This window comes from Bos indicus, chromosome 13 (assembly GCF_029378745.1).
Source record: "Bos indicus isolate NIAB-ARS_2022 breed Sahiwal x Tharparkar chromosome 13, NIAB-ARS_B.indTharparkar_mat_pri_1.0, whole genome shotgun sequence".
NCBI lineage: Eukaryota > Metazoa > Chordata > Mammalia > Artiodactyla > Bovidae > Bos > Bos indicus.
This window is the reverse complement of record NC_091772.1, coordinates 32,448,719-32,472,531: the sequence shown is the minus strand read 5'-3', so window position 1 is coordinate 32,472,531 and position 23,813 is coordinate 32,448,719. Positions and strand designations below refer to the sequence as shown.

General features: G+C 38.8%; 1 protein-coding gene across 7 annotated transcripts in view; it reads right to left on the bottom strand.

Moving 5' to 3' along the window:
- SLC39A12 (solute carrier family 39 member 12) overlaps window positions 1-23,813 on the bottom strand; it is an 84,333-nt gene that overhangs the window by 42,888 nt on the left and 17,632 nt on the right. For all 7 annotated transcript variants that reach the window (XM_070800895.1, XM_070800892.1, XM_070800893.1 and 4 more), the window contains 4 exons: window positions 20,311-20,518; window positions 14,268-14,440; window positions 8,798-8,969; window positions 643-815 (listed from right to left, as the gene is read on the bottom strand). In XM_070800895.1, coding sequence (XP_070656996.1) covers window positions 643-815; window positions 8,798-8,969; window positions 14,268-14,440; window positions 20,311-20,518 — 726 coding nt within the window. The remainder of the gene's footprint in view (window positions 1-642; window positions 816-8,797; window positions 8,970-14,267; window positions 14,441-20,310; window positions 20,519-23,813) is intronic.

Genomic DNA, 23,813 nt, shown 5'->3' with positions numbered 1-23,813 from the left:
CAATAAAACAATGGTGGCACGAGCCCCACATCCTGCTCGATGAGCTCAAAAAATTAATGATCCCTAGGACAAAAATCAGTAATTTATGGGCTTAGCTTGGCACGTAGGGACAAGAAAACTCTCCTGCCCAGGCTGGAGGAGGAGCTGATGATGGAAGCAAGACGTCTACTCAAGGAAATGTTCTTCTCCCCCTCCCCCTTATCTTTTGATTATAAAACCATAGCCCAGTAAGTTCTCAGGGCGTGGCACCCCTTGTAAGCCTCACAAATGTCCTATTCTAATAAATCACGTCTTCTCTATCACCTTGCCTCTCACCGAATTCTCTTCTGTGCTGAGACATAGAGGACTGTGGTACCAAAGCTCTTTGGAGCCCCAGAAATGACACCCAATGGTTTCAATAGGAATTTGTATCTGATCACTTGTTTTTTAATTTCAAAAATAAGAATAACCCAGTGAATCGAATGACTGATCATCTCTTTTCTCCTGCAAGGGCTTTGGGGAAATAGCAGTGATTTCCAAGGAAAACACTGGCCACTGTATCTATGCATCCAGGTCGCTGTGAAATTCTTCATAAACACCTCCAATGGCTAAACATAAATTGAAACTAGAAACAATCCAGATGAAATGGAAATAGCAGCTTACCTGAGGGATGAGGTGGAGCAGAGCATCCCCAGAAAGTGTCCCAACAGCCAGGCCCACAAACAGCTGTAAAATGAGCCTGTAGTTCTCCTCGCAGCTGTGGAAAAGGATCAGTGTTGTCCCAAGCATGGAGCCCAGCGTAAGCAGCGTCACCGCCACAGTGCTGTAGCCATATTCTGAGTTAAAAAGAGATTGCAAAACCAGTCAGAGCCCCCTGTGAGTGCTTCTGCCAGTGAACACGGTAAAAGAATCCATCCTATACTACAATAGCTAAGGATACAAAATTGTTTTGTGAGTGCTATATTGGATTTAAGGTTTTAATTTGTAAGGCAAAGAATGAAACGATTTTTACTAATTTACTCCATTGTTTTGAAGTTACCCTGATTTCCCCTTGTTAAAAAAATAATCACTGTAGCAAGGAGCTAGCTTACCTCCTACCCTCAAAGAAAATAGTTTCTCTTGCTTTAAACTACAACCTTGGGACTTCCCTGGTGGTCCAATGGTTGAGAATCTGCTGTGCAGTGCAGGGGACGTGGGTTCGATTGCTGGTCAGGGAACTAAGATTCCACAAGCCACAGGGCAACTAGTCAAGACAGCAAACTATGACCGCTGAGCCCCGTGCACTCTAGAGCCCATGAACTGCAACTAGAGAAGCCCCGCGTGCTGCAGCTAGAGAAAATTCCACACGCTACAATGAAGACCCAGTGCAGACAAAAAAATTAAAACTAGAAAACAAACTACAACAGTTTTCACAGACAGACAGTGGTAATATTTGTCATCTAACCACATTTAAACCTTCCGAAGGCAAGAAGCAAGGGGACAGAAAGAGCGTATGGCCTGGCCACTGTAGACCTGTATTTGTGGACAAAATGAGTACTTTCTTCCAAAAGGTCTCAACATTATTATCAATATCAATATTGATCAATCAAAATTATCAATATCAAAAGTTTTTACTATTCTCTGTGACTAAAATGAGTGACTGCATTTGTAAAAACTAATCAGTGAATGAATAAAGGGTGATAATATAAATTTGGACAGCCTAACTTTTCAATTATTACCATAATTTTTCTCACCCCTAAAATATATTCCATATTTCTAAGATTCGATATTTTAAAAAATATTCATAAAGTACAATTTTTCACAATTATTCCAACAAAAAAAAACATGTGGAAAGAGAGAAGAAATAAAAGAGTAAAGGAAGAAAGGAAAGAGAAAGAAAACAGAAAAAAATGGCTTTCAGAGTCAAGTGTACATTATTTGGGTATAAACCATATTTAAACACCATTTTCCACTGGTTATAAATATTCAGGGCAAATACTCTGTTTCAACTTATTTAGAAATTACTAACTTGTTTGTAAACAATGAAGATAGGTCATTACCACATTAAACTATCATTTCCTTTTATAACTACAAATAAGTGACAAATTAAATTGAACAATTCAGTTATCATACTACTTAAAGCCCACTGAAGATTTTAAGAAACTACTCTCTTCAAGTTTGTTATAATTGAAGATGTTCCATCTTCATCATTCTTGTACTTTTCTGGAACGTTGACTCTCTACAGCAGATCATGTTAATGACACTAGCTAGTAAGATGATAATAGGCTTGTAATGTGAAGAGGACCTTTATTAAATGATACGCTCTGCCATTAAACAGACATTGAGCATTAAAATGAAGTTGGTAGCATACTTAGAGGAGGCTAAAAAATTTTCACACTTTGATTTTTTTCCCACTGCCACCACAACTCCTTCGCAGCTAAGCAATCTCTACAAATTGGTTGTTGTTCAGTGGATATACAGTTTCAGTTTTGCAAAATGAAACAGTTCTAGAGATCTGTTGCAGAGCCATGTGAAAATACTTAACACTACTGAACTACACGCTTAAAAGGATTGAGATGGTAATTTTCATATACTTTTTTACCACATTAAAAAAATAACAAGGGAGAATTCCCTGGTGGTCCAGTGGTGGAGACTCCTTGCTGCCAATGCAGGGAACGTGGGTTTGATCCCTGATAGGGGAACGAGGCTCCCGTACGTCATGCAGTCAAAAACAAGAATAGTTCAGAATGATCATACAGCTGCCTAAAGGTTTTACTTTGCTCTAATTTAATATCTATTTTATTTAAAAAATTCCTAGATATAGTTCATCCAGTTTCACATCCTACTTTTCCACAAATAGACTCTAAGTGGGAACATGATTCTTCTCAACTAACCTGTAAATTAAAGATATTTGAAGTTTAACATGAGCACCCAGCTGTCTAATCAAGTTCAAAGTTACCACACTTTTCTGGTAGGTACAAAATATCACCAAATGTCAAGAACTCACAAGGACAAATTAGGGGTTGATATTTCCTAAGCAAAAGGCAAAGTTTCGAGTTCTTCAGTTCTTTTCCCTTTGTCCTGAGGGTGGCTTTGTTGTTCAGTCACTAAGCCGAATCTGACCCTTTGCAACTCCATGGACTGCAGCACACGAGGCATCTCTGTCCTCCACTGTGTCCTGGAGTTTGTTCAGATTCATGTCCATTGAGATGGCAATGACATCCAGCCATCTCATCCTCTGTTATCCCCTTCTCCTTCCACCTTCGATCTTTCCCAGCATCAGGATGTTTTCTAATGAGTCTGATGCTCTTCGCATCAGGTGGGCAAGTACTAGAGATTCAGCTTCAGCATCAGCCCTTCCAATGAATATTTGGGGTTGATTTCCTTTAGGATTGACTGGTTTGATCTCCTTGTAGTCCAAGGGACTCTCAAAAGTCTTCTCCAACACCACAGTTCAAAAGCATCACTTCTTTAGTGCTCAGCCTTCTTTATGATCCAACTCTCATATCTGTAGATGACTACTGAGCTACAGTGTAGTTTTGGAAGACAAAGGATGTTCCATTCCTTAAGGGCTTGTAAAACTTTCTAGGTCTTCTATGAGTCAGATTTCACCTGCTCTCCTGTGGCAAGAATCAATCTGAAAATCATAAAATCTCTGACTTTTGTTGCCACCAGACTCTGCAGACTTACTCTAGTTCCCTACATAGTGTCATGGTGTCTTGATTGGACCCAGATTCCTTATAAATGTTTCTCATCCTTACAACAGAACTGGATGTACTACCAATTATAATAAAATTTTAATCAATTCCAAGCAGCTTCTTTGAATAGATCTGAAATGATTTCTACTCAGCTATAACATTCTTTCCTGGAAATTCAGTTGAAGACAGCTCTTAGAAGTTGAATTTCAGCATACTGAACACTGTGTTCTTAATAACATCTTTCTGTGTCTTCCACTCTTTAACATCTTACATTCCTGTACTTTCAAAAGGGCAATATCACAAGTCTCTCTCTTTAGTTATATGATGCAACATTTTAAATTGAGGACAGTGATTTTTTTTTAGGTTCTTTAGTGAGTATGATTTATATGAATTTTTCTCAGGAAGACTGTTTCCTAGAAGGATAAAGAAGTTAATTTAAATGGGAATAAACTTTTTCTTGGATCTTCAGTCCAAAACCCTGTTTCTGAATGGCCTGTATGACCAGACATGGTGTCAAGGAGTAGAAATAAATATGGGAGCTCCTAGATGCCATGATCCAGTCCTGTTCATCCATTTTTGAGCCATCACTGGCCACAAGGTCTTGAATTATTTAGCTGCTCACTTTTAATGAAGTTTTTTTCCTCTCAGCGAATGTGAAGTCTTAAAATATATAGGCCTGGCATGATGAGTCACTTGATGTAGAATCTATTATGAGTTAGAAATAAGGGCTGAACAATTTGGCTATGATGGGCGTTGCAGACTATCTCAAAGAAGAAAAGCAGTTCTGAAAAAAAAATGTAACATCCTCAGATCAAAGGTAATATTTTAAATATGGTTAACTGTCATATTTTTACTATTCATCATACATGTTCTTGCTGCTGCTGCTGCTAAGTCGCTTCAGTCGTGTCCGACTCTGTGCGACCCCAGACGGCAGCCCACCAGGCTCCCCCATCCCTGGGATTCTCCAGGCAAGAACACTGGAGTGGGTTGCCATTTCCTCCTCCAATGCATGAAAGTGAAAAGTGAAAGTGAAGTCGCTCAGTCGTGTCCGACTTGTAGCGACCCCATGGACTGCAGCCCACCAGGCTCCTCTGTCCATGGGATTTTCCAGGCAAGAGTACTGGAGTGGGGTGCCAGTTCTTAGGCCACCATTTTTTGGTTATTTTTCTGGTTTTGTTTTTCCAAACTCTCTCAACACAGTTAATTGAATGATTTCTCCACTGATTAAAGTCCCTTCTGGGATGAAGTTGTTTATGGATTCTCTATTCTGTCCAATTTTTAATCTAACAGTCCACATGCCATGTGTCCAGTTCTACACAACATTTTATAACTACTTATGACTATAGTTTATTAAAAATGATAGGACATTTTGGTAAGTGGGAAGAAACACATTTCCTCACTCTGAGATCATTTTGATAATCATTTTGGTCCTCATATTTATGTCTTCAAAAGATCTTTATGAAGAACTCAGGTAAATAAAATGGCATTTTTATTGCAATAAAATAAATAAACTTCAGGTGCTTTAAATTTATAGAACACACTTTTGTACATATTATCCCATTGGAATTTCACTGGTGTCCTGGAAGTCTTACAATAAAGCTCACCTACTGTGATGATGCTATGGGTCACAGGTGAGTGTGAATTCTTTTTCTTTTTTCTTTTGTCTGTACCATGCCACAGGTGGGCTCTTAGTTCCCTGACTGGGAATTGAACCCACACCCTCTGCATTAGAAACATGGAGTCTTAACATCAGGACTGTCAGGGAAGTCCCAAGTGTGAATAGTGGTCCCTTCACTTCCTGGGGCTGCCACATCCGGGAGGCTCGTACCTCCCTGGCATGGTCACTGCCAGCCCAGAGCAATCTCTTTGGTTTACCCCAACATGCCTTCATTATTTCATGTGCACCATGATGTGTGAAAGGGTAACAAGCCTTTTGGGAACACTGCTTCCCACGGTGCAGGGAAAGAGACAGGCTTGAGAAATATAGACTGTAGAAGATGGCAGAGTTGGCTGGGGACAGATAGCATGATTCAACTCTGCATGTCTGATCCCGACACTGATATTCTTTCTCTTATACATTGGTATTTCTCAACTATTGACTTTTCCTTTTTTGCAGAAATGTTCATAGTAAGTTTTTCCAAACAGCTAAAAACGGAAAACAATCCGTTTTTTAAAAGGTGAATGGTTAAGCAAAATATGATATATTCATACCAAAGAAGCAGTCCAGTTCATTTTCTCAGTCGTGTCCGACTCTTTGCAACCCCATGGACTGCAGCATGCCAGGTTTCCTTGTCTATCACCAACTCCTGGAGCTTGCTCAAACTCATGTCCATCGAGTCGGTGATGCCACCCAAACATCTCATCCTCAGTCATCCCCTTCTCCTCCTGCCTTCAATTTTTCCCAGTGTTGGGGTCTTTTCAATGAGTCAGTTCTTTGCATCACGTAGCCAAAGTATTGGAGATTCAGCTTCAGCATCAGTACTTCCAATGAATATTCAGGACTGATTTCCTTTAGGATGGACTGGTTGGATCTCCTTGCTGTCCAAGGAACTCTCAAGAGTCTTCTCCAACACCACAGTTCAAAAGCATCAATTCTTCACTGCTCACTCTTATTTATGGTTCAACTCTCACATCCATACATGACTACTGGAAAAACCATAGCTTTGACTAGATGGTCCTTTGTCGGCAAAGTAATGTCTCTGCTTTTTAATATGCTGTTCAGGTTGCTCATAACTTTTCTTCCAAGGAGCAAGTGTCTTTTAATTTCATAGCTTCAGTCACCATCTGCAGTGATTTTGGAGCCCCCAAATATAAAGTCTCTCACTATTGCCATTGTTTCCCCATCTATTTGCCATGAAGTGATGAGACCAGATGCCATGATCTTCATTTTTTGAATGTTGAGCTTTAAGCTAACTTTTTCACTCTCCTCTTTCATTTTCATCAAGAGGCTCTTTAGTTACTCTTTACTTTCTGCCATAAGGGTGGTGTCATCTGTGTATCTGAGGTTATTGATATTTCTCCTGGCAATCTTGATTCCAGCTTGTGCTTCATCCAGCCAGGCATTTCACATGATGTAGTCTGCATATAAGTTAAATAAGCAGGGTGACAATATATAGTCTTGACATACACCTTGCCCAATTTGGAACCAGTCTGTTGTTCCATGTCTGGTTCTAACTGTTGCTTCTTGACTTGCATACAGGTTTCTTAGGAGGCAGGTAATGTGGTCTGGTATTCCCATCTTAGGATTTTTCCATAGTTTGTTGTGATCCACACAGTCAATGGCTTTGGCGCAGTCAATGAAGCAGAAGTTTTTCTAGAATTATCATGTTTTTTTCTACGATCCAACAGATGTTGGCAATTTGACCTCTGGTTCCTCTGCCTTTTCTTTTCTAAATCCAGCTTGAACATCTGGAAGTTCTCAGTTCATGTACTGTTGAAGGCTGATTTGGAGAATTTTGAACATTACTTTGCTAGTTTGTGAGATGAGTGCAATTGTGCAGTAGTTTGAACATTCTTTGGCATCGTGTTTCTTTGGGATTGGAATGAAAACTGATCTTTTCCAGTCCTGTGGCCACTGCTGAGTTTTCCAACTTTGCTAACATATTGAGTGAAGCACTTTCACAGCATCGTCTTTTAGGATTTGAAATAGCTCAGCTGGAATTCCATCATCTCCACTAGCTTTGTTCATAGTTTGTTCCTAAGGCCCACTTGACTTCGCATTCCAGGATGTCTGGCTCTAGGTGAGTGATTACACCCACTATCGTGGTGATCTGGGTCATTAACACCTGTTTGTACAGTTCTTCTGTGTATTCTTGCCACCTTTTCTTAATCTCTTCTGCTTCTGTTAGGTCCATACTGTTTCTGTCCTTTATTGTGCCCATCTTTGCATGAAATATTCCCTTGGTATCTCTGATTTTCTTGAAGAGATCTCTAATTTTCCCATTCTATTGTTTTCCTCTATTTCTTTGCATTGATCACTTAGGAAGGCTTTCTTATCTCTCCTTGCTGTTCTTTGGAACTATGCATTCAGATGGGTATATCTTTCCTTTTCTCTTTTGCCTCTCACTTCTCTTCTTTTCTCAGCTATTTGTAAGGCTTCCTCAGACAACCATTTTGCCTTTTTGCATTTCTTTTTATTGGGGTTAGTTTTGATCACTGCCTCCTGTACAATGCTACAAACCTCCTTCCATGTTTTTCAGGCACTCTATCTATCAGATCTAATCCCTTGAATCTATTTCTCACTTCCACTGTATAATCATAAGGGGTTTGATTTAGGTCATACCTGAATGGCCTAGTGCTTTCCCCTACTTTCTTCTATTTAAGTCTGACATTTGACAATAAGGAGCTCATGATCTGAGCAACAGTCAGCTCCAGGTCTTGTTTTTGCTGACTGTATAGAGTTTCTCCATCTTCAGCTGCAAAAAATATAATCAGTCTGACTTCAGTATTGACCATCCAGTGATGTCCATGTATAGTCATCTCTTGTGTTGTTGGAAGAGGGTGTTTACTATGACCAGTGTGTTCTGTTAACAAAACTCTGTTAGCCTTTGCCCTGCTTCTACTCAGTAATAAAAAAAAAACGATTTATTAATACACAAAACAATCTAGATAGATTATAAGGAAATTTTGATGAGTGGAAAAAAACCCTAAATCCCAAAAGGATACATACTGTAGGATTTCATTTCTATAACATTCTTGAAATGATAGAGCTATTCAACTATGGTCTGTGATTCAACTATGGTCTATGACTGAGTCAAAGATAGGGGATAGAATCGATTTATGTAAGTTAGCTACAAAATATTAAATATTCATTGAACTGTAGTATAGCACAGGTGGTTAAAAACAAGGACTATGAGGCCACACTGCCTGTGTTTGAATCCCAATTCTATCAATTACTAGCTATGTGTCTTTGGGCAAGTTATTTAACTTCCAGGTACCTCAGTTTCATCATCTCTAAAGTGAAGATAATAATAATTTCTAGCTGGTAGCATTGTTATAAGGACTCAATGAGCTGATCAAAGTAAAATGCTTAAAACAGTGCCTGGTGTATGGTATGTATCCTTCCTTCACCGTCATGAATCCATTGTGTGGACTGTGTGCATTGCGTGCAATGGCTTTCTGAGTGAAAAGCCAGGACTTACTCTCCAGAGTGGTGGGTGCGATTTTTGCTTGTTGGTTCTGGGGCAGCTGGCAAGAACAGCTGAGCAATTGCTGAATGATGCCTGGACTCATTTGCTTAAAGTCCTCCTTAGAAATGGGTGAAAGCTTGTTCTGTAGAAATATGTTCACCAACTGCCCGGCAGAGAAGCAAGTCTGTAGGAGGCAGAACATACATTGTTACCAACCTCAGCACTGGACCAAATTCACCATCAACTACCATCCTGGAGGGATCAGGACTAAACTGGAAGGGTTCAAGTCAACACATGAAACCATTACTACATGTGCTTCCCTGCAATCTTCTGTCCATACATAATTCTTGAGGATTGCTTTTCAGCTCTGATTAAAGCCGCTGTATCTCACTTTCATTCTGAGTATTGTGTAGTAGGAGTTTTGCACACATTTTTCTTTCCTGAAAAGAGATGTACAGTGTTTTACAATGTGCTGGATGGTGTACTAACCAGCAGCCTAAGCAAGCCTTAAGACTCTTGTTGGGGGCATGGCTTTGTATTATTAATGAAGTTAAAACTTTATAGGATAAAAAGGAGCTCTGGAGGAATAAGAGCATTATCTTTAATATTATCTGATTTAATAAGTCTGTGTCGGCAACATGAATTTTCAAAAGCAATAAAAGTAAAGGTAATATTTTAAAAAGTGAATGCTGTGTCAACTTGCTGGTGTGTGAGCACTAAACGATATGGTGACCCATGTTCTTTGACAGTCCTTTACCACAAAAACAACTAAAATCATTGTTATTGCCTACAGGTTTCACTAATTTTTATCTATTTTTTCATATTGTATAGGGATATTTATGAAAGAAGTAGCTATACAATAAATGAAACAGATCTCTAACAACTGCCTGAAAACATTTGTCCACTTCAGAAGTGTTAAGGGCTGACATTTTATGCATCAAAAATTACATTGAAAAGTTTTCATATGTGGATGAGAAGGGTGTGTAGTTTCACTACCACAAACGGATGTCTTCTAATGAAATAAGACCCCAATGCAAGAGCAGTGTGATCTGAGGTCACAGTAAGGTATCTTTAAAAAAATCAGTGATGTCCAAGGATTGTTGTGCCATGCTATAGAAAGTAGGGATTTTAAACAAAGACACATGGCTAATCAGAAAATGATGATGTTTGCTGGTTTTTCCCACATACAAATCCTCTGGGATGATCCCAAAGGTTAAAAAGCTTTATCTTGATTGGGAGATGTTTTGTTGCATAGAACAGAGCCACTTAAACCACCAAACACCCAGAGGAGGATGTATTAAGGTTACAGAGGATGTCTGACAGGGCAAGGACAGCCACATTTTAAGGAATTCAACTGGAAGCTGGAAAATGAAAACCAAAGATTTTTCTCTATTTCTTCAGGGCTCTGTATTTTCTCCTTTCTGTTTCCCCCTGCAAACATCTATTTCCCTTCATAGTCTGGCCTCTCTCTTTAATAAACACATGGCCAGTTACTTCCCTGGCAGTCCAGTGGTTAAGATTTCACCTCCCAGTGCAAGGGGTGTAGGTTCGATCCCTGCTTGGGGAGATAAGATCCTGTATGCCCCACAGGCAAAAAAACAAAACAAAAACCAGAAGCAATATTATAACAAATTCAATAAAGACTTTAAAAGAGATCCACATCTAAAAAATCTTTAAAAAAAAACAGGCTGTATAAGCCCCAACCCATTCCATCTAACTGATGCGAAGAGCTGATTCACTAGAAAAGATCCTGATGCTGGGAAAGAGTGAAAGCAAAAGGAGAAGAGGGCAGCAGAGGATGAAATGGCTGGATAGCATCACTGATTCAATGGACATGAACTTGGGTAAACTCTGGGAGATAGTGAGGGACAGGGAGGCCTAGCATGCTGCAGTCCATGAGGTCGCAAAGAGTCAGACATGACTTAGTGACTGAACAGCAACATTATTCATTGTAATAGTATGCTTGTAACTACGAAATACTGTAAATGACTCATATGTTCATAAATAGAAGAAAGAATGAATAAAGTATGCACACATGTTCATAAATAGAAGAAAGAATGAAGTATGCACACATGATGTACTAATAACACACAAACACATACACACACAGAAGTCGCTCAGTCCTGTCCAACTCTTTGCAACCCCATGGATTGTAGCCCACCAGGCTCCTCGGTCCATGGGATTTTCCAGGCATGAATACTGGAGTGGGTTGCCATTTCCTTCTCCAGGTGATCTTCCTGACCCAGGGATCGAACCCAGGTCTCCTGCATTGTAGGCAGACACTTTACCGTCTGAGCTACCAGGGAAGTCCATCAAAAACACAGAAGACTAGTAGTAAGTTTCAAAAGGATGTCAATTGAGATCTTTTATAGATGAAATCTCTAATATGGAGTTATAAATAATAAAGATCGCTGTGAACTGAAAAAAAAAAAAAAAAAAAGATTGGATTGAGTCAGGTCTGATTGTCTCAGCAAGGCCACGGATAGGTTTTCTTGTTACAGTGTTATTTGATTCCATCAGTTTTGCCCCCAAGACAGGAAATGACATCATACTGTTCAAATATGGCTGCTGGACTCAGCCCTGTGGGTGGGGAAGGCATTTCTCAAAAAGACTGGGCAAGAACTCCAAAATGTTTCTACTACAAGAAGCAACAACAGAAAGCTTAATTTGTAAATTTTTCCCCCTTTATCAAAATAATTTACACAAAAGGCAATAGTCTCTTTTGCACTATTTATTAATCATGGAATAGAATCAATCATCATTAAAAATACTGGCAACAATAAAGGGAAACTAACCATAAATATGATGAATCTTTCATAATAAATATTCTTAATGAAAAATGCCTGACTGGGAAATAAAAGAGTGGAGACATAGACATGAAGAGAATGCCGTGCATCTCTCCCCAGTTCATTGTCAAGGAATTGAATAGTTTCCAGAACACCTTCTTGTAGAGTAAGGTTATTCTATTATAAGCTTCTATGCCCTTGATATTTACTTGCTATTCCTATACAATTTAGGTTACTGTTGCATTACATTTCTTCTGAAATCACTAATACAAATCACCTTAAAGGTGATTCATCATTTCCTTTAAATTTTGGCAAACTATTTTTAATAAAGAAGAAAATAGAATGAAAATTAGATGATTCAGTCAATAACCTTTAAATAGCTTTATTCCTTTACCTAAAACTTCAATATACTTGTACACTTGTGTTGATGTCATAAGACCTTTGTGGAAACTTTACAAACATGTTCTAAAGTGTCACTTCCTGCATTTTAGGTTTGAGAATCACTTGGAGGGCTAGTTAAAAGACAGGATGCTGGGCTCCACAATCAGAGTGTATAATTCAGTAGATTCTGGGCTGGGACCTGAGAATCCAACCAACAAGGCCCCAGGTGCTGCTGATACTGCTGGCCCAGGGACAACACTTTAAGACTGACTGGTCCAAATAATACAAGCAGGATCTTCAAATCTAGTCTCTTACTTTAGGGTCCCCTCAAGAGTCACAAAGAAAGTGAATGTTGAAACAAGAAAGAAGCGGTTTTGTTTATCTTGCATAGTCATCACAGAAGATGACAGTTACTGTTCTTAGAAAATGCATGTCTTAAGTAAGTAATCCCTAAATTTTAAGAAATAACCTTCATTATTTATGCAAATAGGGTCTCCATCAGACAAATGAGTTCCCTTCCTAAGAAGAGCTGGCCCTGAAGGAATATTTAAGGAGACCTCACAAACAAAGATTAATACAGGCATCAACTTGTTACCTTTAGTGAATATACTGTGAGTTTGAAATAACTTTAATTGATGCCTTTACTATGTGGCCTAATTACTAGAAATTGACTTTTTAAAATATATCATAGCAAAAATATGCAATACTGCCCAATCATGTATTAATAACTTACAGGAACAATAGTCACTATTGTTAGAAATGTTTACAGAACTTTGCTCTTTCAATATACAGATTTGTGCTTAATAGGAATAATAACTCATCCAAGATACAAATAAAAAGTAGTCTTATTTTCCTTAAATCAACATTTATTAAACAATAGCATAGTTGTTAAGAACACAGAATATGCTATGGGACAACTTATGTATATATCCTCAGTTTCTGTCAACTTAATCAACTACTTATTAGTTCCATGACTCAATTTCCTCATCAGTAGGATGGACTCATTTAACCTAACCTCATACAGCTGTTGTAATAACTAAATGAAGAAATGCAGGGGAAACTGCAGTGTCTAATACATAGTATTCATTTACTCATTAAATATAAGCCATTATCATGGAATATCAATTTTCCAAGATGTTAAATGATAAGGGCAGAGAAGGTTTCTATGTGTAACAGAGTCTGAAAAATGCTGAATTCAATAAGACTAAAGAATTTTATTTACTGCAGGACCTCCCCAAGCATGTTAATATGCTACAGTGCAATAGATATCTCTATTTCCCAAACAGATTTGACAATAACACCCTTTTTAAAGAAGTATCACAGGACTTCCCTGGCAGTCTAGTAGTTAAGGCTCTGCCCTTCCAATGGAGAGGGTGTGAGTTCAATTCCTGGTTGGGGAACTAAGATCCCACATGCCATGAGGCAAGGCCAAAAAGAAAAAAGTATTATCCAGATTTCCCTGGTTGCCTAGTGATTAAGAATCTGTCTGCAGATGCATGGGACACAGGTTTGATACTTGGTCTGGGAACTTAGATCCCACATGCCACAGTGCAACTAAGCCTGTGTGCCACAACCACTGAATCTGCAGGCCCTAGAGCCCGTGCTCCACAAGAGAAGCCACTGCAATAAGAAGGCCGTGCACCACAGCTACAGAGCAGCCCCTTCTCGCTGCAACTAGAGAAAGCCCTAGTGCAGCAAAAAGACCTAGCACAGCCAAATAACAAACAAACAAGACAAACAAAAGCAAGTATTATCTAGTAGACTAATGAATGTACTTTGGAACACAACTTCAGGAAGTAAGAATAAGAATATATTTATAGGTCCATATATCGCCTTTTCTCAAAAACCTTCTTAGTGCCACCTACTATACAAACATTTCTCTGTTGCTCACAATCCAAAGTAATCTCATCATAATCCAATCTAAATTTGAAGCATTCATTCATGATTATTTTTATATGTCTATATTCACCCAGTATCCTGGTAGCTCCATAGGAGCTGTGCCTGTTTTTGTTCAATTCTTTACCCTTAGTGCACACAATGGTGAATGATAAATGGTCGCATGTTTACTGAATTATTCATGAATTCAGTATGGAGGAAAGAGTAATATATACTATTCTCCTAAATATTTTGGCTTCAAGTTTTAAATCTGCAGAGATCTATTTGTAAAAGGAAAAAACCCTGACTACACTGAGGAAATAGAATATTTTACATTTAAGGAAATCTACATAACCCTTGAAGTTTTCTACAAGTCTTAGAGAATGTTCACAGTTGCTTCCTTTGACAGTACAACAGTACAAGAGGAATAATGACAATACCTGATCCCAGGAAATTGGACCATCTTCTGATTCTGGGTCCATGGATACAGATAGATTAGAGTAGTCTCCATCATGAAGTGTTAGGCTGTTTTGTTTCCTTCTAAGCTGATGGATTTTATCCTTTCTGATACAGGTACTTTTAGTCCAGAGAGTGTTGAGGAGCTTGTCTAGTTCTAGAAATTTCATACAAAATTTAGTGTCAGAATAAAGACAAGCCAGTTTCAGAATAATCACAATTTCACATGGCCACAGCATAGATATGTTACTAAGAAAATTTCCAAGTTCTAATGAAAAGCCAAGAAATTATTCTGAATAAGAATGAAGAACATTTATACTTCACATGGATATTGATTCCCTTACAACATCTTGCCTAAGCTTTAGAGCTGAACCATGATGAAATGGGCAATTCCATCAATGGAGTGCCTTTTGGTAAGTCCACTAATTCTTTTTCTAGGTGTTCCCTATAAAAATGAAAACAAAAGATGAAATTGAATTAATCCTTAGAAACTCTATTCACTTTAAGCACCATACATCCTTAATACATTAACTATGATTTTAAAGTAAAGTCAATCTAATTATATCCTCTTAAATGTTTAATGTGGAAAGAGGAATTGAACAGGAGCTGAGATTGTAGGGGCAAAATAGACCTCGTTTTCTAAGGCAGCTGTGGTATGGTTGTCAGTTTATAGATTGCAGCTTAGTTTCCCTTGCTACAATGTAGGCTTTTAAAAATTGATTGACACAGAATAATTGAATAAATATAATGGTGAATTTCTTCAGATTTATTCATCTTCTTACTTGTAAAAATATATTTCTGGTATTTTCTAAATGTTACCATCAGTATTAGGAAAATTACAAGCTAGAGTTGCTACAGTGTTTTATTTTAAATGGCCAGTTTAAAAAAAAATTGTTTTGAGACCTGCAAAGTAACTGGGAAAGTGGGACCCAGAGTTAGGCGAAAAAGCAGTCAATAAATATGCCCCTGAGATTTCCCAGATGTTGGATTTAACAGACAAAGACTTCAAAGCAGCGATCATGAGTAGGTTCAAGGAACTAAAGAAAATAATATTTGAGAAATTAAAGGAAAGTATAAGAATAATAAGCTAACAAACAGCAACTTTTAATCAGGAGATCAAAATTATATAAAGTCTAAATGGAAATTCTGGACTAAAAGAATCAGTTCAGTTCAGTTCAGTTCAGTCACTCAGTCGTGTCCAACTCTTTGTGACCCCATGAACTGCAGCATGCCAGACCTCCCTGTCCATCACCAACTCCCAGAGCTCACTCAGACTCACGTCCATCGAGTCAGTGATGCCATCCAGCCATCTCATCCTCTGTCGTCCCCTTCTCCTCCTCCCCCCAATTCCTCCCAGCATCAGAGTCTTTTCTAGAATAAGTGAAATGAAAAATTCACAGCAGCATGTTGGGATGGCAGAAAAAACAATTACTGAACTGAAGATAAATTAATAGAAATAATCTACTCTGAAGAACAGAAAGAGAAAAAAGAACAAGTCTCAGAGACCTATGGGAAACAGCGAGTACACTGACCTATATGCAATGGCAGTCACTTGGAGAGGAGAGAGAGAAAGAATTATAAAAAAAAATTGAAGAAAATAATGGTTAAAAACATTCTCAATTTGATATAAAACCTTGATATACATTTTCAATAAGTTCATCAGACATCAAATAGGATAAATATAAAAACAAGTCAAATACAAAGCTATATCTTGAAAGTAGTAATGGAAAACTGACTCATCACATACAAAGGAGCATCAGTACAATTAACAGTTAACTTATCATCTTAACAATGGAGGCCAGAAAGTAGTGGAATAAGATATTCAAAATGCTGAGAGAAATAACTGTCAATTAAGAATTTAATACCCAGCATAACAACTCTTCAAAAACAAAAGTGAAATAAAATTATTCCCAGATAAACAATGAATGGTGAATTTTTTGACAGCAGACCTGTCTTACAAGAAAGACTAAGTGAAGTTATTTAGACTAAAAAGAAATGACCAGAATGGTAAATTGAGTCCACAGGAAGAAATAAAGAATACTAGAAATGTAAATATATGGATTAATATAAAAGACTGTAATAAATACTTTTTATCCTATGTTCTCTAAACTCAATGAGGAAACACTAGAAGCTTTTCTTTCAAGGTCAAAAACATGGTAAGGGTTCATTCTCAAAATACCCACCATTATATTGAGGTTATTAACTAATATAATCAGGTAACAAAGAAAATAGAGACACAAGAATTGAAAAACAAGACGCAAATCTATATCTATGATGATATAATTATATATCTGAAAACTCTAAATAATTAGGGCAAAAATAAAATGAAAGATTTAATCATGGAGTGAGTTACAAAGTTAATCTAAAAAAAAAAAATCACTAACCTTCATATGGACAAACAAAAATCCGTTAGAAGCTATAATGAAAGAGAAGACCCCAGTTAAGAGATACAAAAAGAAAGTTAAATGCCTAGGTATAAATGTACCAGGAAATGTCTAAAACCTATGTGAGGGAAACAATAAAAACACTCCACAAAATAGACATGTAAACATGAACAAATAGGAAGACATACTATGGGATTTAAAAATGTAACATCTTGTAAATATCATTTCTAAGTTCTTTTTTTTTTTTTTCACAATTAGAATAATACTATCACAAGGTTTTTATCCCCCAGAATTTAACAATTAGGTGATATTTGTCAGTAAGAATGAACAAGCCAGGAAAACCCTGAAAAGAAGAGCAATGAAGAAGGCTAGATCTACCAGAAATTAAAATATACTATAAAGCTGGTACACATAAAACAGCAGAGTCCTGGCACATTTCTCCAACAAAAAAAAACTGCCACAAAATATAGTGGAGGGGAAGGGCATGACACCTTGAAAAAAACTTCAATGACATATCAATAATTCACATTTTATAGACCTTATTTAGATCCTAGTTCAATAAAAAATGAAAATATTTTTTAAAAGCTGAAAAATATGAACATTATAGAATCATTCACTTTTTTAGTTGTGATACTACTAATAGATGCTTTTTAAAAAAAGCCTTCTCTTCTAGAGATTCATACAGAAATACCAACAGGTTGATGATTTGCTTCAAAATAATCAAGTAATGAGCGCTGAAGAATTGATGTTTTGAACTGTGGTGTTGGAGAAGACTCTTGAGAGTCCCTTGGACTACAAGGAGATCAAATCAGTGAATTCTAAAGGAAATCAATCCCGAATATTCATTGGAAGGACTGATGCTGAAGTTGAACCTCCAATACTCTGGCCACCTGATGCAGAGAGCCAACTCATTGGAAAAGACCTGATGCTAAGAAGGATTGAAGGCAGGAGGAGAAGGGGATGACAGAGGACAAGATGGTTGGAGAGCATCACCAACTCAATGGACATGAGTCTGAGCAAGATCCAGGAGATGCTGAAGGACAGGGAAGCCTGGCGTGCTAGAGTCTGTGGGTCGCAAAGAGGCGGACTGAGCAAGTGAGCAACAATAATCAAGTAATGGGAGAGAATGGAGGAACATATAAAATAAGATAATCCAGATTGCTGTTGCTTGTTGAGGCAGGGACTGTGTACATGGGAGTTCATTGTTTTATTGTTTCTACTTTTATTTATATTTGACAATCTCTATAATAAAAACATTTAAAAAAAACCCACGTAAAAGTAGCAAACTTTTGCTCCTCCTACTCCAAAATGCAGTCAGTGTCAGTAGGGCCCTAGCTCAGAGGCAGCTGTTAGAAAAAATGCCTCAGGGCCTCTGGAATAAGCATTTAATTGTACTGAGATGGGAGGGAATTCTGAGTTCTCAAATGCAAACGTGGCTGCTTTGTGCCCAAACGAGTGATACTGAACATCTGTCACAAACATTATGTGGGTTTTTTATCCCAGATCCATGATGGCTTCATGTGCAGACAGCTCGCCTTGATCTTACAGTACAGCTTGCCTCCAACCATATTCTGTACTCCAGTGTTGAGCCTTCAAAGTGGCACAAATTTTTATTTGAAAAGTGGAGTAATTGCATTCCTTTGGTTGACATGGAAACTGTCCTGCTAAAACTCAGTCATCCAAAATCTGAATTTCATAATCCCTGTTTCCCATATCAAAATCATTCTCAGCACAGCATGCTTTTCCCTGGTCTCTGTCCTAGTGATGACAGCTAGGAAACACAATTGACTGGTACTTCAGCTTTCATCTTAATGAAGATTTTTTTCCTTTTTTTTTGAATTAATTTTTAATTGAAGGATACACTGCTTTACAACATTGTATTGATTTCTGCCATACATCATTGTGAATCAACCATAGGAATACATATGTTCCCTCCCTCCAACCTCCCACCCATCCCACCTCTCCAGGTTGTCCTGGAGCACTGGTTTGAGCTCCCTGAGTCATACAGCAAATTCCCACTGGCCACCTATTTTACATATGGTAATGCATATGTTTCCATGCTACTCTCTCCATTTGTCCCATCCTCTCCATCCCCCTCTGTGTTCACAAGTCAAATCAAGAGTCCTCAACCTTCAGGATCTAATGCCTGAGGTGGAGCTGAGGTTTAATAATAATAGAAATAAAGCGCACAACAGATGTAATGCCCTTGAATTATCCTTACATCATCCCCTTCCCCTGGTCCATGGAAAAACTCTCTTTCACGAAACAGTGCCTGGTGCCAGAAAGGTTGGGGACTGCTGGCTTTAAGCATATAAAATGAATTACAGAAAAACACATCTGTCATTCAATTGGTTACACAAACAAGTCAGGGAAAGTTCTGTGCAGATTTGGATGACTCTTAGCCCTTGATCCCTTTCAGAGTTGGAAGATTTATCTAGATCATGAGTGTGCTGCTGGCGTCTTGGAAAATTTGTATTTCTCTTCTGTGTTGTGACTTCCCAAGAGGAAATATGTTGGCAAAAGCACCAGCTATGAAGTGACACACCAAGTCCCCTTGGTGTGCCCAGAAAGCAGGGCATTCTAATGCAGATGAAAAAATTAAGTCATTTCACTCTTAATGTCTTGTCGAGTACAAAGAAATGTGTGAAACACACATCCTGATTTCATTCCACGATGTCCTATTTTATTCTCAGATCCCTAAAATGCTGGCAGTCACAAATGTAGCCAGGCCGCATATTTTACAATGCTTTTGTTTAACACGACACGACTTACTTTTATGGTTCCAAGCAAACTGCTACCAAGCCTCTTGCAACATTTGGAATATCCTTTTATCCTTCTACACAAGCAGTCCCCAACCTTTTTGGCACTAAGGAGCAGTTTTGTGGAAGACAATTTTTCCAGGGACCAGGTGGTGGGGAGTTGGGAGGAAGAGAGGTGGGAGAGAGGGGGTGGTTTTGAAATGATTCAAACACATTACATTTATTGTGCATTTTATTTCTATTATTTTATTACATCAGGTCCTGAAATCATCAGGCATTAGATCCTGGAGGCTGGAGACCTTTGTTCTACAAGATACTTTGTCACCTATTGCCCAGCATTTTATACCAAAAGAGACAGTAGTACTAGGGTGCCCTCATTTGCAAAGTCATATCTGACTCTTAGTGACCCCACAGACTGTAGCCCACCAGGCTCCTCTACCCATGGGATTTCCCAGGTAAGAATATTGGAGTGGGTTGCCATTTCCTCCTCCAGGGTGTCTTCCCCGACCCAGGAATCAAATTTGCATCTCCTGCATTGGCAGGCGGATTCTTTACCACTGAGCCACCTAGGACATCCCAATTAGTACTAGTAACAGATCATAAAAATCTTTCCTTTCAACTCCCTACCCACAATTTCATCATCCCTGCTCAAGGGTGCTGAGTTTTTGTTTTTGTTTTTTTTTTGACTTATCACTCCACAGATGTCATAGCATGCTTGCCCTGACAAGGCCCCCTGGGCTGTCTCACTACAAGCTGAGATAAAAAGGGTGTTTAAAACATACCTGAACAAACTCGGTCACCACAATGCTTCCACCTTTGTTTTTGGCACAGTTTATATTTAGTAGGCGTGACTTGGAAATGAAATTCATGAAAAGCATCTTTACCTGATAGGTGAAGAGTATTCGTACTATTCAAGGCACTGAAAATATATTCTGTAAAATAGTCTGGGGGAGGCAAGTTTCTTTGTCCCAGACAAACACCTTGGAGGGACAAAGCAATGATTGTCGCTGCCAACTGAGGAAGAGTGTTTTCATCGGCACCATCACTGCTTAGGATTCCAGATTTTTTCTGCAGCACTTTGGTTTCCATACACTGAAATCAGACACAAAGTAAAAAGGAAACGTTAACTTCCGAAGCTATTCTGATTAGAAAATCTCTAGGGACTTCCCTGATGGTTCAGTTGTTGAAAATCTGCCTGCCAATGCAAAAGACACAGGTTCGATCCCTGGTCTGGGAAGATTCTACCTGCCATGGGGCAACTAAACTTGGGCATCACAGCTGCTCAGGCCTCAGGCCCTAAAGTCTGTGCCCCACAACATGATAAGTCACTGCAATGAGAAACCCACACGTGCACTGCAACAAAGACCCAGTACAGCCAAAAATAAATAAGAAAAAAAAAAGAAAGAAAAGAACATCTGGTGGCTCAGACCATAAAGAATCCACCTGCAATGCGGGAGACCTGAGTTTGATCCCTGGGTTGGGAAGATCCCCTGGAGGAGGGCATGACAATCCACTCTTGCCTGGAGAATTCTATGGACAGAGAGATGTGATGGGCTACAGTTCATGGGGTTGTGAAGAGTGGAACACAGTTGAGCAACTAAACACAGCACAGCGCAGCCTAGCATCATTTTCTAGTCTCAGATAGAACTCTATCTGGAAAATATTTGTTTCTTTCATCTGCCATGACACTGAATTTTTCAACTCCCATCTCAGTGGTTCTTACCTATCTAATCTTTCTCATTATTCATCTAAAGATGCGTTTTCTCCAATGAGACTCTTGCCCTGACTACTTATGAAACAGGAGGGACATGACATAAACTGATTCAAATCAAATATGTCCAAGATGGTGGATGAGTCAACTTTCTCTAGAACTTGAGCCTCAATATACACTCACTGTCACACTCAGCAAGTTGAGTGGCACACCCACAGTGGCCATGACAGTTCTAAGGCAGACCATAAAGGTCAAAAAGTGGGCAGTGGCCCAATTCCTGGAAACTTCTACCCCTTCCCCAAAATAGCTGGACTACTCCTTCCATTCATTAGTCTATGAAATTACCCAGCCCTCTAAAAACTGACAACCCCACACCCTGGTGCCTACATTCTCAGATGGCCCACACTTTGGCATATGTTTCTCTCTAAATAAATCCACTTCTTAACTATCACTTTGTCTCTCACTGAATTCTTTCTGTGATGAGACCTCAAGAATCTGAGCTTCATTAGTCCTGAGAACAGGTGTGATCTCAATTAAAATACCATAGGTCTAAGTCCCAATCTGAGGTGCACAGTTTAACTTTCATCCTTTCAACTGGTGAACTGTTTTTCTCCAGCTTCAAGTACAGCCTGAAGGCTGGTAACACTCAAATCTATATTCCTGACCTTGACTTCAAGCTGACTCTGCTGTCTTATATGATCACAGAGCATGCTCCCTTTCATATCTGCCTTCAACTACTTGGTTCAGCTTCCTCCTTACCAACCAAAACTTACTCCAGCCATAGGCTAGTGATGACATGGATTCTCTTTTCGTTCCCAAAGAGAGGTTCTTCCCAACGGTAAGATATGAAGGGAAGAAGAAGGATCCAAAACAAAAATCTGGGTCATCAGCCATCTCACAATTTTTATAAATAATAAGTCAATCTACTAGCTGAATCAGTATCAAGTGGATGTGTGTGCATGTGTGTGTGCTCAATCACTCAGTTGTGTCCAACTCTTTGTGACCCCGTGGACTGTATCCCACCAGGCTCCTCTATCCATGGAATTTTCCAGGCAAGAATACTGGAGTGGGTTGCCATTTCCCTCTCCAGGGGATCTTCCTGACCCAGCGACTGAACTCCTGTCTCCTGCATCTCCTGCATTCACAAGCAGATACGTTATTGCTGAGTATCCTGGCAAGAGGGGAGCATGGTGAAGGCCAAAGGTTTATTGGCATGTAATGGAGTTTGCCCTATATCCTAAAATCAACTGGAAGCCAAAGGAGAATTTTGAGCAAGGGATTGGAATAGGGCTACAGGTCTAGTGTGTTTTGATGAATTCACTCTGGCTACATGGTGGAGAACAAGTAGACTGGAAAGGGAGTCAGTGATTCCTAGAAGCACAGTTGGAAGACTATTACAGTAACCCAGGTAAAAAACAGTGATGGTGATAATTGGAGAAAAGTCATCAGGCTATGACTATGCTATTTCAGGAGGAAATAGCAGTAGAACTTGGAGATATATTAGATATAAAGGTGGAAGAAAATTAGAAAATAAAATTTCTAGTTGGGCCTTTATCTGCTGACCTATGAAGTGACACATGAAGACTGGGTCTTGCTGGGTTGACTTATGGGTATTTGAAGTATGAGGTGCCTTTACCATATCCTTAAAGAAAAGATGCTGAATAACTTATGTGGGTCTGGGATGGAGATACACTCTTGTGAGTCATCTTTAACTATAGGTGCGCTACCCCAGAGGAAGCACAGGGAATGACGGGGGCTAAGATCACGCCTGAAAGAGCATTAATGCTTAAAATCTAGACACAGTGAACATAGGGCTGTTTTTGAATTGGCAGGTTTTTTTCTCAGGTAAATAGTACGAGTGTTGCTAGATCATTTGGCAGTTCTACTTTTAATTTTTTGAGGAAGCTTCATTCTGTTTTCCATAGTGGCTGCAGCGCTATAGGCAAGATATGGAAGAAACCTAAACATCCATTGATTGATGAATAGATAAAGAAGATGTGGTATATACATATATACCCGATGGCTCAGCAGGTAAAGAATCTGCCTGCAATGTAGCAGACACATGATATGCAGGTTTAATCCTTGGGTCAGGAAGATCCCCTGGAAGAAGAGATGGCAATCCACTCCAGTATTCTTGTTTGAAAAGTCCCATGGACAGAGGAGCCTAGTGGCCTACAGTCCATGGGGTCACAAAGAGTCAGACAACAACTGAGCATGTATGCATGTATACATATACAAAGGAACATAATGCAGCCAAAAAAAGAATGAAATCTTGCCATTTGCAACAAAATGGCATTATGCTAAGTGAAATAAATTAGGAGGCCAAAGACAAACACTATATAACCTCATTTATATATGGAATCTAAAAAACAAGTGAACCAAACAAAATGGAAACGAACTTATGGAAATAGAGAGCAAACTGATGGCTGCCCTAGGAGATGGAGTGGGAGATTGGGTGAAATAGGTAAAGGGAAATAAGAGGTGCAACTTCAAGTTATAAAATAAATTATGGAGATAAAACATATAGCATAGGAATAAAAAAAAAAATCTACACAGAGAAAGAGAGATGAGCCTGCATAGGTGAAAATGGGGGTCAGAGAGAAAGAAAAACAGGAATGTGCAGCATTACACAAGCCAAAGTAAAGACTATTTCATGAGCTACATAAGCAACATCAA